Source organism: Mirounga leonina, unplaced genomic scaffold (genome assembly GCF_011800145.1).
Source record: "Mirounga leonina isolate KUSES-001 unplaced genomic scaffold, KU_Mleo_1.0 Mir_170, whole genome shotgun sequence".
In the NCBI taxonomy this organism is placed as follows: domain Eukaryota; kingdom Metazoa; phylum Chordata; class Mammalia; order Carnivora; family Phocidae; genus Mirounga; species Mirounga leonina.
Window position 1 is genome coordinate 8,770,638 of NW_023270433.1, and position 18,011 is coordinate 8,788,648.

Sequence of the window (18,011 nt, forward strand, 5' to 3'; positions counted from 1 at the left end):
GATGGATAGGTGGGTGGGTGGATGGATAGGTGGGTGGGTGGATGGATGGAAGGATGGACGGACGGATGGATAGGTGGATGGATGGATGGATGGATGGGTGGGTGGATGGATGGATGGATGGATGGATGGGTGGGTGGATGGATGTATGGATGGTGCAGGATGGGTGAATGAAGGGACAGATCAGTCTCTGGGCACAGCTCAGTGCAAAGGAGAGAAAGCAGCTAGCTTAGGGCTACGTTCTGAGGCAGATGGCAGGTTATTCTGATTTTCAGTCTTTTGTGGAAGCAGCAGTTGGTCCAGCCCTGGGTTTTCTGACTTCTCCAAGCCCTCTGAGCATGATGGTGGGATTGGTCCTATCTTGTGGTATTTAACTCATGCATGTAAAGTCCAAAGCCCAGTGCTTGTCCACATCACCCCTGTGAATGGAAGATTATGAGTCAATGTGATTTGTGTTTGTATCTCCACACACACACACCATGTGCAAGCTGGAAGTTCATACGCTGTTGGCCTGTGGGGTGTTTTAAAATAAACATTGAAAAGTTGAGAGACTGCATAAAATGCCAACATTCTCCAGCTTTTACTAGAAAAAAACGGGGCTGTGGCAATTCTGGATGTTCATTCCTGCAACTAGAGGCTGCTTCCTTTAGAGAGGCATGTACTTTCCAGTTTGCCACACTCCCACCACTCCCTAGAAACTGCCCAACTGAGCAGTGCCAACTGCCATGTTATCACTGTGACTGTATTTTAAAAGTGAGTGTGTGGGGTGGTGGGGACAAAGTAAGCAAGAAAGTGAACTATTCCTTGCACCCATGACTACCAAAAGTAGGAGAGTGAAAGAGACTGAGAAGGTTGGGCGATTTTAAGGGAAATGGGGGAAAAGCCGATTTCGTGGTGGGACTGACGACTGCCGTGTGGTCAGTGAGGACACAGAGGTGTCTTGCTTGTCCCCGGCCCCTCGCTCACTGCAGGGCCAGTGGCCTGGCGGGCACCTGTGTGTCCAGCCTGCTTGCTCTGCTGTGGGCATGGCCGCGGATGGTGCCTTTGCTGCTGAAAACACCATTTCTATGTCCGCAAGCAGCCGTGGGGCTTTCCTCTCATTGGATCAGCACTTCGGAGCTCATCTGGGTATTACCTTAAAAAAATGGATAGGTGTACTTCCCCTGCCCTAGGCTATTTGTAGGAAATATTTAAAACACCACCACTTTCCAGCACTGGAAGATGAGGGACGTGGTCACTCTGGGAAAGCGCTCTCCCTATGCTTTCTCTCGTCTTCATGCTTTTTACCTGCATGACAGGCAACCTTCTCAGAGTTCAGTTTTGGTGTGTGTGGGGGAATATTACTTTAAAACCTGGGGGAATCAGAGTTCCCAAAACATGAAGAGAGAAAAATCCTTTCGTGAAGGGACTTGCACAAGACCACCTCGTCATCTTGACTTGGGGCTGCATGAGCGCGTGCACAGCTCACGAGGGCAACCGGGCAGGTGATGCTACCATAAAGATTTCCAAACATTACCTCTGCCGCAGCTTCCTTGCCACCTGCTCAGCTTGCTTTTCTCATCTCTGTGATGAATGCCCAGGGCCCCCATGGGAGCGGGCTGAGTGGGGGCTGCTGCTGGGGATGCTGCCGCTGGCAGAACCCCAGGGGTGGTGGGGGGTGGCGGGCTCAGAGACTCTCAGAATTAGGAACTCTATTAATATAATCCAGCATATTAATATGCCCATGGAGAAAATACATGATCATCTCAATAGATGATTAAAAGACATTTATCAAAAGCCACCATCCATTCCTGATAAAAAACAGAAAAGTAGAAATAGATGGCTAATTCCTTAGCAGGATTAAAAAAAAAAAAAGAGAGAGAGACGTGTCTATATGTAACAAGCCCAAACACGGCATTATGGGTTAACGTTGAAATGAGAAACCTCTATTAACGCACAGGTGAGCCGAGGTGGCGCGGTGGCCTGAAGACGGCAGGTGAGGTGCAGACATTGGAAGGAGGCCCCGTCGGGGTCTGCTGGCAGCAGAACTGCCTGCCAGGGACCCCAGAGGAAAGCAACTGAACACCCATCAGAAACAGTCAAAGTTGTCAGTGAGAAGCCCACAGGTTCTTGATATAGAAATGTTGGGAAATACAACGTCAGAAAAGAGCCATTCACAAGAGCCACAAAAACATCAAACACCGAGAACCTGAGAAGCAGCGTGTGGGGTCATCAGTTCTGCTCTGCGTGGTGACAGAGACCAGCCTCGGGGTGGGGACTCTTCATCTAAAATCACTCCTCTAACATCACTCCTCTGTTGATCTATATAGTCAGTGCAGTTACAATAAACACTTAGAACAATTTCTGGAAACCCCTCCCCCCACCAGGAGGTTCTCTAATGAAGCTGGAAGAATAATCACGTGAGTATAATTAGAAAAATTGAGGGGTTATAAAGGGAGAACTCTATCATATATTAAAGCTTATCATAGAACTATAAGATTCAAAACAGTGTGGCAATAATATAAAAAGAGAAGAACAGAGTTAAGAGAAATGTCCATTGATCCACTTACATAATAGAATAATATGATAAAGACAGCATTTAAAATTCACTGAAGAGGGGCTCCTGGGTGGCTCAGTCATTAAGTGTCTGCCTTCGGCTCAGGTCATGATCCCAGGGTCCTGGGATCGAGCCCCGCATCGGGCTCCCTGCTCGGTAGGAAGCCTGTTTCTCCCTCTCCCACTCCCCCTGCTTGTGTTCCTGCTCTCGCTATGTCTCTCTGTCAAATAAATAAATAAAATAAAAAAATTCACTGAAGAAAGTATTCTAATCAGTGTTAAAAAAACTGGCTAATGCCATGGGAGAAAATAAGGCTGGTTCTAATTCTTCTAATAAATTTCAGATGGATTTAGTAGTTGAAAAGAATTTAGTGTTTTATTTTTTTAAAAGATTTTATTTATTTGACAGAGACAGACACAGTGAGAGGGAACACAAGCAGGGGGAGTGGGAGAGGGAGAAGGAGGCTTCCCACCGAGCAGGGAGCCCGATGCGGGGCTCGATCTCAGGACCCCAGGACCATGACCTGAGCCAAAGGCAGACGCTTAATGACCGAACCACCCAGGCACCCCAAGAATTTAGTATTTTAATATATTAGAATGTGAAAGAATGGAAAAAACAGGACTGATTATTCTTATAATCTTCTATAACACAAAGCCCCAAATAAAATGTTAAAACAAAGACAAAAGAGCCCATGAAAAAATTAAAACTATTGTATAGCAGAACACATCATTAACAAGAAAAGCCACTGGTTAAAGATGTGTCTGAGAATGTGACAGGGAGAAAGTTGTTATAAAGAGCATAAAGAAGGGGCACCCGGTTGGCTCAGTCGTTTAAGCGTCTGCCTTGGCTCAGGTCATGATCTCTGGGTTCTGGGATCGAGTCCCACATTCCGGCTTCCTGCTCAGCAGGGAGTCTGCTTCTCTCTCTCCCTTTCCCTCTGGCTCTCCCCACTGTTCCTTCTCTCTCAAATAAATAAATAAAATCTGAAAAAAAAAGCATAAAGAATTCTTAAAAACAAATGGAAAAAAATGAAATAAGCCAACAAAAAATAAGGCAAAGGGTACAAACAGAAAAGATTTGCAAAATAAATACAAGTGGCTGATAACCATTTGAATGTTCACCTTCAGATGCTGGTGATGCTCAGCCTTAGTGAGAATGTGGGAAACAGGTACCCCCCTCATATACTATGGGGTGGGGGGCTCTGAATGTGCACTCCCTTTTTGGAAGGCAAAATAATATATATTCTCCTAAAGAAAGACCCAGGGGAGCAAAGACACATGTACAAGGAAATATACTGCAGCCGTGTAATAGCGAATAATTAGAAACAACTCAAAAGTCAATCAATAGTGGATTGCTTAAATAAATTATGGCATAATCATAAAAGGGAACCACATGTAGTCATTAAAAAGAACAAGGCAGGTCTGTGTGAAATGATAGGGAAGGTTGTGGAAGTGAAGAGCAAGGTGAGGCTGTGTCCTGTGTGAGCCCACGTAACGCGTGTGTGTGTGTGCACCTTTTACTTTACATGTTTCTGTGATGTTTGCAGTTTTATAAACACGCACAACCTTTGAACTCAAGGGGAAAACACTAAATAGTAAACGACTGATTCTGACTGGCAGGGTAGCTGCTTCAGATGATAAACTGCCCAAGAGATCTGCTATAATTTATGGGGACGGAAGTAATCCTGTGGCACAAAGCTGGTTCCTACGGTGTGGTCACACTCCCGAAGAGTCTATGCAGTGGTGGTCCCCAAGCTACTTCCCATATTTCAAGAGAAGCCTAACACGTCTTGTGTGCCTTCAGAAGGGCCATCCGTTAAACTAATTCATTAGGTTTCTTTGTTTTGGGCGGGAATGATCTAACTGTGTGTGTAAGGGTTTGGGCGGCAGCTCGGTGCCTTCGAGCAATTTAAAAAAGGGGAGCAGAACAGGTTCACGTCTATTTATTTAATGGACTTTTACTTAATAAATAAATTAGGCAGGTTTCTTTTCCAAAACAGATCAGCATCCTTACTGAAAAATCCAGAAAAAGGGTTCTGGGTGGTGGAAACGTTAAATCCAGGCAGAGAGAACGCGGCTGCTGCTTTCCCGTTGCAGTTTAAGACCTGACCACTAGATGGTGCAAAGGGACTGCAAATTTTGCGACCTCTCCCTCCACAAAATTCTTTAACGTTAATAAGCACAATGAAAGCTTTCCAAAAGTAGAAAGAATGAACAATTGTGCTGGGACATGAACATTTTGCTTTTATAAAAATTGGGACTCTGCCATTTCATTACTGATACAAAAATCTTCTGCCTCACTTTCTTCCCGCATACGCAGTTCCCAAGTCTACTCTCATCTCATCTATTTGAAGGGGGCCAAAGAAGCCCGTGCAAAGTGGATGTCCAAAAGTTGAATTCGAAATTTTTTTTTTTTACCTTGCACTGCCAAATGTGTTTCCATTAATTTCACCTCAATGTCGTGACGTAAATGCTAGTGGAATCGGCCCCAAGCTAAATAAGCAATAAGCCCCATTTTTCAACACACAAACACATAAAGATGTCAGCTCAAACTGTTTACTAATTAACACTTAAAAAGACACAAATTAGATATGCGTGGCTAAGAGCAATTATAATCAAGACGAATTTCTCTAGTCATTTGGGAACTGAGAAAAATGCCTAATTGCTGGAACCAATGTTTTAAAAACTGAAATCACGCCAGTTAGCAAATATGTTCATTTAAAGAACATTCCACGTGACTACACTCTTGAGGATTGACTACAAACATGAGAACAAGGAAAATATTTAGGTATAAAATTAAAATTTTAAGCTCCCTTAGATTTATAACTTCTTCATTAAATACGTCTGCACACAGCAGCCCATAAAAACCTGTAGCAATTAAGTGGTTAAATGAACTGCCTCCCTTGTCAATTTTAAGGGAGTGATTAATATTAGATCGTCCCTTTACTAATTAGACTCTCCCGTGTCTTTCAGCTTTAAAGTCGAGTGAAAATGGAGGCTGTGTGCCCTACCAGGAAGCATGGTGGGCTAAGGACGCTTCCCTCGCCAGGCTGAATTTTCAGCGTGGCACCCACAGAAGGGAGGGCGAGCATTGTGGTTTTCCGTGGGAGGTCGGCAGCAGGTGGGGAGATGGCTCTGCACCGAGCTGGAAGGCACTGCGGATGCCGGATGCCGCTTCATCGTAGGCATTGTTGGCTCCTATTTTTAAAAGGCCTGCAGGTTGTTACGTGTGCAGCGTGAAATCTACAATCAAGGCCGCTGTCTCTTGGCTATTATTCCTTGAGACAGGGATGGAGGGTCTGCAGGCAAGGCGAGACTGGCGGTGGCCGGGCCCCAGGGCAGGTGGGGCGGTGGGCGGGGAGGCAGGATAAACAGGCATGGTAAAGGGAACGGAGACACTGGCACGATTTTAGAAGCTGCAGCCTGGGCTGCAGAGCTGGGGTGCTCCCACCCTGGCTGTGACGGGGAATCCATCAGATGGAGAAATGGAGCAACCGCTTACAAGGGAAATAAAGAGCGGCAGAGACAGAGAATATTTATATGCCCATCTTCTCACTCCCAGAGCAGACGCTTCATCACAGGGGTCGGCTGCAAAATCACACTTTTCCTGACTCCTGAACAGACAGAAGCTTTTGTTTGGGCCGTGAGGCGGACAATAAGGGTTTCACGGGGCCACCAACCCTCCCGGGTGTCACCATCACCCTCCTGCTGCCCAGCCCCGTGGGGGAGGGGCGGGGCCAGAAAGCCTCCCCATCGCTGCCACTGGTCACCTCCCGTGGCTGAGGGGAGATGAGCCGAAACTCACTTTCTCATGCCTCGGACTAATGTGCACGGCAGAGGCCCTGCTCCAAGCTGGGCACGGACGCGGACGGCAGGGAATACGGCTGCTGGAGGGCAGGCTGGGCAGGAAGGAGGCTGCCATCCCCACCTGGCGCCAGGAGAGTGACCGCATTCACGGGGGAATTTATTAGCCACAGCTTTGTTCATTTTCAACACCCACACCTGAGAGTATTTCTTAGTTGTGAGAGGTTTCATGTTTGTCAAGAATCCCCCCCCCCACCCCCTGTATATCTGCTCGACGGCAGGTAGAGGGATTTTTAATCACAACCTTACAACATGACCTTCCTTTGGGGGTCTTTCAAGAAACTCAAGCCAGTGCTACATGCCACGGCTTCCGGGGAACTCGCGATGAAGTCAGGAGCAGCAGCTGTGGGACGAGTGAGGCACACGGGCTGGGGCCATGAGGCCCGTGGTGGGGGGGGAGCCAGGGGACCTGCCCAGGGTCGATCCTACGCGGCAGAGTTGGCGTGCTACCCCAGCATCCAGACTCAAACTGTGTCCTCTCCACCCTACCCCATTGCCTCCACTGTCTACATGGTCCGTAAACGTCCCTGCGAACACCCGGGATGTGCCCTCCAGTGTGACAGGTGGCTCTGGTCCACACGGCCAGCAAGCCTTGTCTTGTCTTCCTGCTGGCAGGGCCCCGCATCACATGCTCCCTGAAGCTCAGCTAACTTTGCGGGGCTGGAGGTGCACTGCCCACCCACATCTGGGGTGACACCTGGTCTCCATCTTTACTCGGGCAATTCTTGGCTGTGGCAGGCTGGGGGGCACCGCGGGTCCCTGCTTGCCCTGGCAGTTGGGGTGTTCCCTCTGGTCCCCAACAACCAAAGTCAAGGTTGGCAGGGTCACGGGGTTCGTTCATGGAGCGAACTGTCCCTGTGGCCAAATGGTGGCAACGGGGCACGGGCTTAAATTCCGAATCACCCCCCAGGCAGAGCATGGTAAGTAAAGTTGGCAGGAAAGCAAGCCCACCCCAGTTCTGGACAGACAGAACAACGTGCTGCCATCAGGGGCTGCATCTTCAGCTTCCTTCACGGCGGGGACCACGCGAGCCCAGGGCTCTGCTGGAAGTCCAATCAACACCACTTCTCCACACAGGGGGCGGGGGCTGGTGGTGGAAAGGAGAGAAGCACCTGCCAGCACAAAGCAGCCTCCGTGGACGCTGGCGTCTCCCGGCTGCTCAGGAATCCGAGAGCTCGGGGAGGCGCTCAGGATGGGCAGAGAGACGCGGTTCTGGTCGTGTGTCTGCCCCTGAACCCAGAGGCAGTCTCCTTTTTGTGGGGAAGGGGTTTGGCTTAACAGTGTAAAATACGACAAAATAATACACAGTGAGCCAAGCAAAGTCCTCCGCCAAGATCCCCCCCACTGCCTCCAGGGGCAGCCAGACTTGCTGGGGATGGAAAGGAGCAAAATCATCCCGACCAAAGGGACACCCAGCTACTCAGGAGCCGAGAGCCGGGGCCGGGGGGTGGTGGGCCCGGCTCCTCCTCAGCCTCTGCCTCCATGAGCAATGCTGAGTTCAGCGGCAGAAAGGAGGAAGTTCATGTTTATTTATGGAGAAAATTCTCTGCCATTGTTGCCGAAGCAGGAGCTCGTTCACCGGAGCGTGGTATCAACATACTAATCACCATGAAATGCACGCGGATAGCCGGGGCCAGTACCTTCTAAATCCTCAGATTAAATGAAAAACCGCGGCATTCTTGACTGTGGTGGTATCGATGATGGTTTTCCGCCCTACTTAATGTTTCTAACCTTCCCCGTTTCCCTGCTTTTTAACTCCACTTTAATTTCCTTCCACAGAGAACACAGACGTGTGTTTTTAGCCCATTTCTGGAACAAGAAATAAAGCGAGGTGTGGACACCTGGGCCGGATTTGTGCTTGCTCGCGATAGTAACAGCGAGCATGACCGTGGTGGCCGAGGCTAGACCCTGTCCTGGGTCCTTCACACGACTGTCTCAGACCCCGTAAGTGCTGTGCAGGCAGTACTTTCATTACTCTCCCATTTTACAGAAGAGAAGACAGAGGTTCCGAGCAGTTAAGTGGTGCTACTGAGACCCAAGCCTGGGGTGGCCAAGTCCAGAACGCCTCTGCACCCCTCCAGGCTCAGAGTGCTGGACAGCAAGACAACACATTCTAATGAAACGGGTGTTTAGGTGGCATTTTAGTCCTCAGCATGATAATTCAGGTTTCTGGTGGCTTCTGCAGCCTGCACCAAGCCCTACACAGGCCTCACCTATCTGTCCCATCTGGTAACTCAAAGGCCCAGCCCACGTCAGGTGGACCCACCTCCCCAGCACTGTTGTCTCCATCAGCCCCTTTGAGGGACATGGAGCCACAGGCTTTAAGTCATAAGGGGCAGGGTTTGGAGTGTGACCACTGGGTCTCAGTCTTGTCTTGGGCAAGACCTTTCACCTCTAGAGTCTCAATTTCTGCCCCAAGAGATGAGATGAGGAATGACACCCACTTGGTCAGCAGCGGGAACCAGTGGAAATGCAGGGAGAGCCCCAGTTGAAGGCGAGCACGTAGCAGGTGCTAAAATAAAACAGGGACGACTGTGGGCAAGGGAAAGCACGACATCCAGACGGCTGCCTTCCTGATCCAGCACATGCCACCTCACAGCCTCCAACCCACGGGGCCGGGCACCTGTGTTTACACATATTCACGTGGTGTTCCTGAAAACCCTAGGAGATACGTTCTCCTGTTATCCTGGCTTTAAACAGAGGGGGGACGACTTGCCCCCAGTCAGCGTGGAGCTGGGTTGGACATCTGTCTGTATGACCTTGTCCCTCCTAAAGGGGTCAGAGGCCATGCCCCTGCTTTACCCTGCAGCCAGAGTAAGCCACCCTCAAAGGCCTTCTGCACACTCACTGGGGCCACAGGACTCGGGACCCCACTTGAAGGCAGTTTGTAGAACCATCTATGAGTGCCTTGCTTCTGAGAAGGGCTGACACCGAGCTCCATGTGCACAGGGATCTCTAATGGAGTCGCCATTCTTTCCCCCAAGTTTACTGCTCCCCCCACCCCCACGAAACCTATAGATGACAATCAGGTTGGTTTTTATGATTTACTGAAAATCAAAGACAAAGGCGGACTTTTTTCTCTTGTTTTTGCTATGACAGGTTTAGAAATTTGTTGTACTACATTGAATCAATTTTCCTTGATTTCAGCCATCTTTCCATAATGCGACCTGCTTCTGCTAGCTAGGTATACAGGAGAAAACCCAGAGGAACTGAGAATATTGAAATGGTTCTACCATTTCCATCTTTGAGACAAATGTTCCTCTCAGAGGAGAGCTGGTCGCAAGCATGTGACTGCTTAACAGTCGTCTACACGTGCAAGACGACACACACACACTCTAATGCTGTCTTAGGAAAACAGGGAAGACATGGGCGGGCCTGACCTCCGGTTTCATCCCAATATCTCAGCTCTCAGAGTTGTCACAAGTACTCCAGGCTTGGATTTCTTTCTGTTTTTTTAGGCAAACACCCAAACTATGTGGAGCCAGGCTGCCAAATGGGGTCTGGCTCATCGGGCACAACGGAACGGATCCTGATGCTGGCTCTAAATCGCAAAGAGGCTCCTTGGACACGTCCCCAAACCCATACTGGTGGCAAATACTAGAGCCCGAGGAGAGAAAGGAGACTCCGTGCCCATCCCCCAACCCCCACCTCTTAAAACTGGGGGCATTTTAAAACCTGAGAACACACCTTTCAGAGAACACAAGGAGGTGCTGGTCATAACTGACTTGAGCAGTAAACACATTCAAAGTGAGTTTCTTTTTCTAAGGAATAAATCTGAGGGACATGGAAGTGTTTTCCTCAGAGGGGCACCACCCCACACCTACGGCCTCCCCGTTCCTGGGATGGAGACCCTGTGGGGAGCAAGCAGGCCCAGGCCCCACCTGCCCCCACTCTGGGCAGCTTGCTTACCTCTTTTTCAATTTCTGCCAGAGATTTGATGGTGATTCCCAAGAGATCAAAGGGCTGCATCTGCAAATACAGATCAAGTCATCCTTTTAAACGGCTGGAAAATGCTGTTTCACATTTGCTTTTATGCTTAACAATTGTGACACCTCAAACCTCCCTATGTGATCTAGCATTTTCTCTACCCTCTTTCAACAGGAAACCCACCACTGCAAATCTGTAGTGATTACACGAGCAAACATTCCAGAAAACCTGGCCGACCCCTGCTGAGTCATCTGTCGGCAACACCCGGGAGGGTCCCAGCCCTCCTGAGGGACAGGGGCAGTCACTGATGACTTCCACCTCTCCTTTCTCCCTGCCCAGGCCAGAAGCCGTTTGCTCCTTCTGCAGCTGGGGGGACGGAGGGGCACGAGGCTTGGCCACAGCTGCCTTGACCGTGGCATCCGTGTGGTGGAATGGGTCTAAGGAACCGCGGGAGGGAATTCTAGGTCTTTGAAGATGCAAGGTGAAGGAAAAAAACCTGCCCATCAATGATCATTTGAGAACTCAATGGTGGTGAAAAATGGTATCACTGCATTTTAATGGGGGTTTCTATTATTTCATGACGATGGGAGCCTGCTCTGAAAATGCTGGCTTTCCCCCAGCCAGCAGGAGAAGTCAAGTACACGAGGCAACAAGTCAGCTGGAGGCGCAGAGAGGCCGGGGCTGGATGCACGGTGAGAGGTAAGAGGGCAGCGGGCACCCTGTCCTGCAGGCCCCTGCTCTGAGCCTGTCAGCGTTCTGTATTCCCAAGAGGGGCCAGCAACTGGCACCCGAGGACGAACAGGTGAAACCGGGGTCCTGGATAAAAACCCCAGGCCCTCATGCTTCTGAACCACAGCCCAGAGGTCAGCGCAGAGCTAGAGCCCGAGCCGAGCCTGCGGGGATTTCCTGCAGGTGCGGTAGAAAGGCCAGCTCCCGAGTCCACGGACCTGGGTTCAAAACAGGGCAGCTGTGGGTTAAATCGCCGCATCACTTCCTCTCCCGCTCAGAGCAGCGTGGCTGGGTTCTCCTGGCTGGGCTGCCGGAGGGGGAACGAGGAGCACTCGGAGGTGCCCAGCACCCGGCTTGGCCCGAGCTGCCCGCCTCGAGCACTTGCTGAAGTCGGCAGCGCTGGGCAGCGGCCCATTTACGAGGGCGATCTTGGGACAGGGCCACCGAATGAGGCACTCAGCTCCCGGGGCTGCTCTGCCGGTAGCCACAAAACAGTTTGGCTCTCTCCTGCTGCCAGCCCGAGTGACGAGAACGGGGCTGCTTGCCCGCGATCAGCAGAGGTCCAGCTGTTGCATCGTTAGGCTCTAACTGCCCCACTAAACTTTCCCGACTGGAGCTGGTGCGCAGGACAGAAGAGCCTCTCCGAGGGAGCGGGCGGGAGAGGCGCCAGCGTCGCCATGGCAACGCGGCCAAGTGGCGGCGGCTGAAGTTACTCATGCTCCGCATGTCACGTCACGAGCATTTTTCAAGATTAAGCTGCTTACCAGAAGGGTTCAGAGGAGGCCTATTATATTTCATGAAAATGGAAACTACAGGGCAGGTCAAATCGCAAGCCGGGTGGTTTTAAGCTGGATCCAAGAAATACATTGAAGGATTCCTTAGCTGGTGCCCAAACTGGGGCCCTCACGGTTGTTAGCTACTCAAAACAAACTTCTGCGAAAAGGATAAAAAACACCCAGAAACAAGGCTATGGAGCCGGCATGGACCAGCACCACCTGGGGGAGTGGGGTCGGGTGGGGGGCTCCCACCTGGGGGGCAGGTATCATCCGAGAGAGGGTCCCTGGAGTGCCAGGTGGGGTCTGCAGCGCCAGCCCACAGCCCACAGCCCACAAGGCTGCGTATGGTGGGCACCCCTCATGGTCTGGGTTCTGGGCTGCAGGCCCAGCCAGCTCACACAGCCCCTCCGTCATCACAGGTAGCTCAGGGGCCCCGGCCGGCTGCTGTGTGTCGTGGGGTCCCTGTGGGCCTGTAGCGAGCGGGCGACCACAGCTGTGGGCACGCACACTGGCCGACCAGCCCTGCCATTCGGAGGCCTCCCTCCAATTCGGAGCAGAGAGTGTGGTTATCACAGAATCCAGGTTATAATGAAAAAATGAGGCAGCCTTCTTTCTGCAAGATGTTGTCATGGTTAAATAAAAAAGAACAAAAATTATTAACTTGAACTTGGGAACCAAGAACATTCACAACTAGTGAAGTTCAGCCCTATTTGCCATCACATTTGAAAGAAAAAGGCGCTGTTATGGCGGAATTGGGAGTCTGTCTTGCTCCCTCCCCATGCCTCATCCCTACTCTCCTGTCGCTCCTCGAGCACCTACTGTGTGCAGCGTTAGCTGGAGGGGCCCAGAGAGGAAGCCCTGTCCTCGGGACGACAGGAGGGCAGGGGCCTGCGGGCTGAGCAGAGGGAACACAGGCTGGGGGTGGCCGAACCGAAGGGCCATCATGCAGAACACTTACACTTTCTGGAACGCAAGAAAACTTCTCTGAAATCATGAAAGGCACACCATCCATTGCTGTAAGAGAAGAGAAAAAGAGAAAATGGCATTGGAGGCACCAGCGGTGTTCAGTGACTGAGACACAAGGCTCCGCCCCTGCACCCAGGACACACACCTGAGCACCCCACAGAAGTACAGACCGAGCTGTGGGGGCAGAGAAAGGGCCAGAGCCCACCCTCAGAGTCTGGTCTCTGACCTGTAGGTGGTGGCAGCTCCTGAGGGGCTGGCGGCAGGACAGAGGGGCATGCAGGCGGGGAGGGGACAAAGCTGTGCTCTGTGAGGTGAGCAGGGAGCATATTCGGGAGACATTCTCTCCGCTGAGAATGACGTCATACCGCAGGCTGCTGGGCCCACAGGAAAGGTCTAGGTTGGAGGAGTGACTCTGGAGTCAGAAAGACCGGGTTTGAATCCTGGCTGTGGGTTTCGGTGAGCTTAAGGTACGTTTTAAAAGGAGGATGGCAGGCAGGGGCGCCTGGGTGGCTCAGTCAGTATCGGAGGTCCTGGGATCGAGCCCCACGTCGGGCTCCCTGCTTGTCCTCCCTGTTCCTGCTCTCACTATCTCTGTCGCTGTCTCTCTCTCTCAAATAAATAAAAACCTTTAAAAAACAAACAAACAAGGAGGATGGCAGGGCCTGTGAGCAGGGGTGTGTGTGAGCTGGAGGTACGTGCAGCATTGGACACAGAGCAGGTGGGTGGGCCACAGCATGGCCACCATGGTTCCCTCTCCGTCTCCTAGTCCCGGGCTTCGCGGCTGACTCGAGGCGCCAGGCTGCTCGAAATGGGACACCAGAGAAAGATGGGAATGGGCCCCTAGCAAACGAAAACACAGGGTCAGTGGTGCAGTTCCTTTCCCACAGCCCGGAGGGAATTGGTCTTCTGGCCCATTTGGCTTTAGGAAGACACGGGGAAGGCCTGGTGAGGGGGCTCCCCGGGAAGTCATGTTGTCTACTTCCCCCAACATCGAAGATGGGTTTTCTCTGGTACCCAAGCGGCAATTTCTTTCAGTCCTAAGAAAGAAGAGTCGCAGAAACAGAAAGAAGGCAGGCAGGGAAAAAATAAGAGAAAGAGAAGTCTGGGACAAATCCTCCCTGATCAGCAAGCTGAGCCCAATGGCTCATTTTAAGCTATGTTCAGAATGTATTTCAGGGAAGGAAAAATGAAGCCTCCTCTGGTAGGTCTGAAGAAAAGGAAACAGCACAGCTGGACCCAGCTGCCGCCCTGGAAGCCTCCTTTCTTCGGAAGGCTACTGCCCAAGGTCCAGGCCCAAGCTCAGACGGAGACAGCCACGGTCGGGGGCCTTCTCCCATCTTGGGCCCCTGCAAGCTGCCGGGACTGCCTGGGGGAGCACCGGCTGAGGGCCAGGAAGTGTGACACTTCTCCAGAAAGGAGGTGGGGAGGACGCCCACGGTCATCTACGGCACGTCACACATGCAGACATACGAGTGACACTGGGGCACATGTGCGTGCTTTCTCACATATGGCTGGGAAAACCCATCCTGAACAGACGACCCTTGAAAGGCCACATGCCTTCTAGAGAGGGACAGGACGGAGCCCCACCCAAGATCCAAGAAGAGGCCATGCTCCCTTCCCGGCAACTACCATTATCTGCCCAACTCCGGCTGTGCGCCAAGGCCTACCCCACACGGCACTCGGACGCCTGCCCCTGGCCCCCTGCCCCTTCTCGTCGGCGGACACATGCGGGCAGGTGCCACTCAGCACCTGCGGTCATTTCACAGATCGGGGACTGCTGAGGGCACACAGGTAGCAAGCAGGGACTCCAAGTCCTCTGGCCCTTCCACTGGGTATAAATGGAATTTCTGAGAACAAATCTGCCTCTTCCAGACCAGGACCTTTCAAGGTTTTGAGGACCATTATCATGTCCTCCTGAAGTCTCCAGGCGTCCCTTCCACCAGCTCCTTTTGGTCAGACCTACGGGCCAGGAAGTGGGTGTGTGCGAGAACAGTCCAGTCAGACCCACCACCACCTTCTCCCCAAACCCGCTCCTCCCTGCACCTTCCCACTCACTGGCCACGCGCCACCCTGCTTCTGGCCATCCCACGCTCAGGGCTGGAAGCCACAACCTACTCTGCCTCTCCTTTAAGTCCCACAAGCCCACGGCTGTCACCTGCCAGGGCCACGGTGCTGTCCGCTCTCTGCACACACACATACACACCTCCTTGTGCTTCTTTCCACCCGCTAGACAGACGGCAGCGCCCAGAGAGGAGCTCCCTTCACATGCCCCATGGACTGCACTCGGGAAGCAGGCTGACCAAATGCCTGGTGAGTAGTTTTTGGCGAGCACATCTTTAGCACACATCCCCACCCTGGGCACCCCTGACCATTCACTCACTAGGCTTTCTGTTTTAAAGACCTTATTCGTGTCTGGGGGCTTCTGATGAGATAGGTCAAGAACTCCCCCTCGCTGCTAACAGTGCTTCCATCTGAACGTCAGGGTGGGTTTAGAGAACTCATATCCTGAAGGGGAAGTAGGGTGACCTTCCATGGCCTGATCACCCCCGAAAACCAGAGGCCCGGGGAGCACCGAGAGCAGGAGCTAGGCAGAGAGGTGGCTCCATCTGGTCCAAGGCTGGTAGCCACACCAGCGCCCTACACAGCAGGATTCCCAAGGGGGGTCCTCACCGGCACATAAGGGCCTGCAACCCCTTCACAAGAGGCCCCTTCCCCTCATACTCCTTATGTCGACACCTGGCTGGTCTTCTGAGGTCTGCTCTCAGTGCCTCTCCTGCAGCAAGCCTTCCCAGAGGCGCCCCCTGCCCAGGTCCCCGGCCATGGCCACATCTCCTCTGGGGCAGTGGGCTTCCTGGCAGTCCACGTATGAGTAGCCGCTGCATTCCCATGTCCCTGGCCCAGGGCCAGGCCCGGAGGTGCTCAGGGGAACAGGGGCAGGAGGGTGGCTGCTCCCACAGAACTGGCCTGAGCATGGGGGCTCTGGCCTGGGGCATGTACCTAACCCCCTGAGGGTTTGGTGAGCTTGCTGACAAAAGTCATGAGTTTCTGGATGAAGTCTGGGAATTGCCTCTAGGAACTGGGGAGATTAAAGCAGGGAGGAGTATATTGATCCTTAAAATTTTTTTTGCACGTTAGTAAAAACTTAGTAAATTTTGTTGAGCTGAAATTCACATAATATAAAACTAATTATTTTAGAGTGAACACTTGGGCAGCATCTGGTTTATTCACAATGTTGAGCAACCACCATCATTCCCCAGTTCCATAGCATGTCCCCCCCCTCTAGAGCAACACTCTACCACTCAGTACTTTCCCTCTATCCCCCCGAGAGCGTGTGTTTCTCTCTCCTTCCAACTGATGGTCATGTCTTTGAAAAAGGAAGATCTAGAAAAAGAAGACTGGCTTTCTGGACCGTGGTGGCCCAGCCTCCTGCAATGTTGTGTTCCTGCCTCCATGGGTTATGATGGGGGAGGTTTGGAAAGGCAGGTTTACCCAGATTGATCCTTGGGACCTGGAGGTCTGTAAATAAAAATTGAGGAGAAAAAGACCCAGAAAAGGGACTTGTAAAACTTGGATACTAACAATAGCATTTTTATGTGTGTGTGTGTGTGTGTGTGTGTATAAAATAAAAATGCACCTTTACATCAAGCATATTTATAGAACAGGTAATAAATACATGTTTTTACATTATATATATACATACATATGTGTGTACATATGTGTACATGCACAATTTCCAAAAGGCCCCCTCTTAGCTCCTAAGTCAGACTAGAGAAAGTGAGTAGAGACAATGCACAGCCACACCCCACAGAGTTTCTGAGCCACCAGAAGGGGGGTTCATTCAGAGGCGCCTCCTGTTCACCTACAGCCCCTCCCCCCACCACCTCATTCCCCAGGTGAAATCCTCACTCCCAGACCTGGAGAATGGTGGAGATTTGTTGGGGCTAAGGGCCAAGGGCCAAGGGCCAATGCCCCATGTGAACAATGAAGGTGTTTGGTGAGGGCACGCCTTCTGGTCCCTGGGTAGCTCAAAGGTAATTTCACAGAGCAACTTCTTGAGGAGGCTGAAGGCAGAAGACCAGAGCGACATCCTATGGCACCACACCAAAGATAGCCCTTCTGGAGAGAAGAAAGGGAGGATGCACCCCCAAGACTGTGTGAGAAAAGACAGCTGTGGTCTTCAGGGTGCCCTCCTGATGGGCTTGGCAGCAGAGGAGATGGTGGGGAGGACCACTCAGACCCAGTCTGACCCCCAAAGGGAGCTGCCTGCTGATGGGAACTTTGGGATAAATTTCCACTGTATCTTAAAGTTCATGACAGAAGATGAGCACAGTCAGATCCTTCTCATATTCTCTTAGAAAACAGACTTTAATAGTCTTGGAAGAAAAGAAAGTGAGTCGCTAGGATCCTATGGGCTGATAGCTCCCAATGGAGCTGGCGAGAGAACAGGATGCTCTCACCCATGCATGGAGCCCCTTAAAAGGGGAGCCAATAAAAGTTTGCTAAACAGATAATCTGCTGGCCAAATTTCATTTGTTTAAAAAATCTAGTATATCAAAGATTATGGTAGGCTGAAAGAATGAGGATTTTAGCAAAACATTTGACAAAATTTCTCATGTTACCCATGTGGACAAGTTGGATAAATATGACTGAACAGTGTTAAGAGGAGGAGAATCCATAACTGGTTGGACTAGATGTTCAAGAAACGGATTAATAGATTGATGTTGACCTCAACTGACCTCTCTGGAGGGTACCCAGGGCATTATCAATTAGTTTAATGAAGACATACATAGTAGGCCTATCTCAGATGTGGCTGATGGGGAGTCTGGGAGGACAATCTATAAGCTGGATAACTGGGAGAAATCCAATGAAGATCCCCCCAAATCGGGATCATGGTCTAAATTTAAGGATGGGATTTACTATAGGTCAATGCTAGTACTTTAGGTCTTAAAAACCAATTGTATTAGATAGAATGAAAGACATGTGGAATAACAGCAGAAGGTATGAAAAAGACTTGTAGCTGAATCAGTATGCCATTCGACTAACTTGAGGCGGGAGGGCTGCCGAGGTAAGTAACAGCGCTACAATCCTGGTGTGATGTGAAGGAGCCGCCATCTTGGTCTGCTCTGGGCTTGAGTTTGTCAGAGGGTCCTCCCACGTGGCCTACAAGGAGTCCCAGGATGGTGGGGGACCTGAAGCCAGACCACACGAAGAGAGGGG

At 51.3% G+C, this 18,011-nt stretch overlaps 1 protein-coding gene across 3 annotated transcripts in view; it reads right to left on the reverse strand.

Moving 5' to 3' along the window:
• MVB12B (multivesicular body subunit 12B) overlaps nucleotides 1-18,011 on the reverse strand; it is a 269,437-nt gene that overhangs the window by 10,740 nt on the left and 240,686 nt on the right. The window contains exons 8-10 of one of the 3 annotated variants that reach the window (XM_035015791.1): nucleotides 12,787-12,842; nucleotides 10,306-10,365; nucleotides 3,577-8,205 (exon numbers count right to left, since the gene is read on the reverse strand). In XM_035015791.1, the coding sequence (XP_034871682.1) occupies nucleotides 8,110-8,205; nucleotides 10,306-10,365; nucleotides 12,787-12,842 (212 nt within the window). In that variant the 3' untranslated portion in view covers nucleotides 3,577-8,109. Of the gene's footprint in view, nucleotides 1-3,576; nucleotides 8,206-10,305; nucleotides 10,366-12,786; nucleotides 12,843-18,011 lie in introns of those variants that run through there. The other 2 variants (XM_035015794.1, XM_035015792.1) reach the window with 2 other exon arrangements.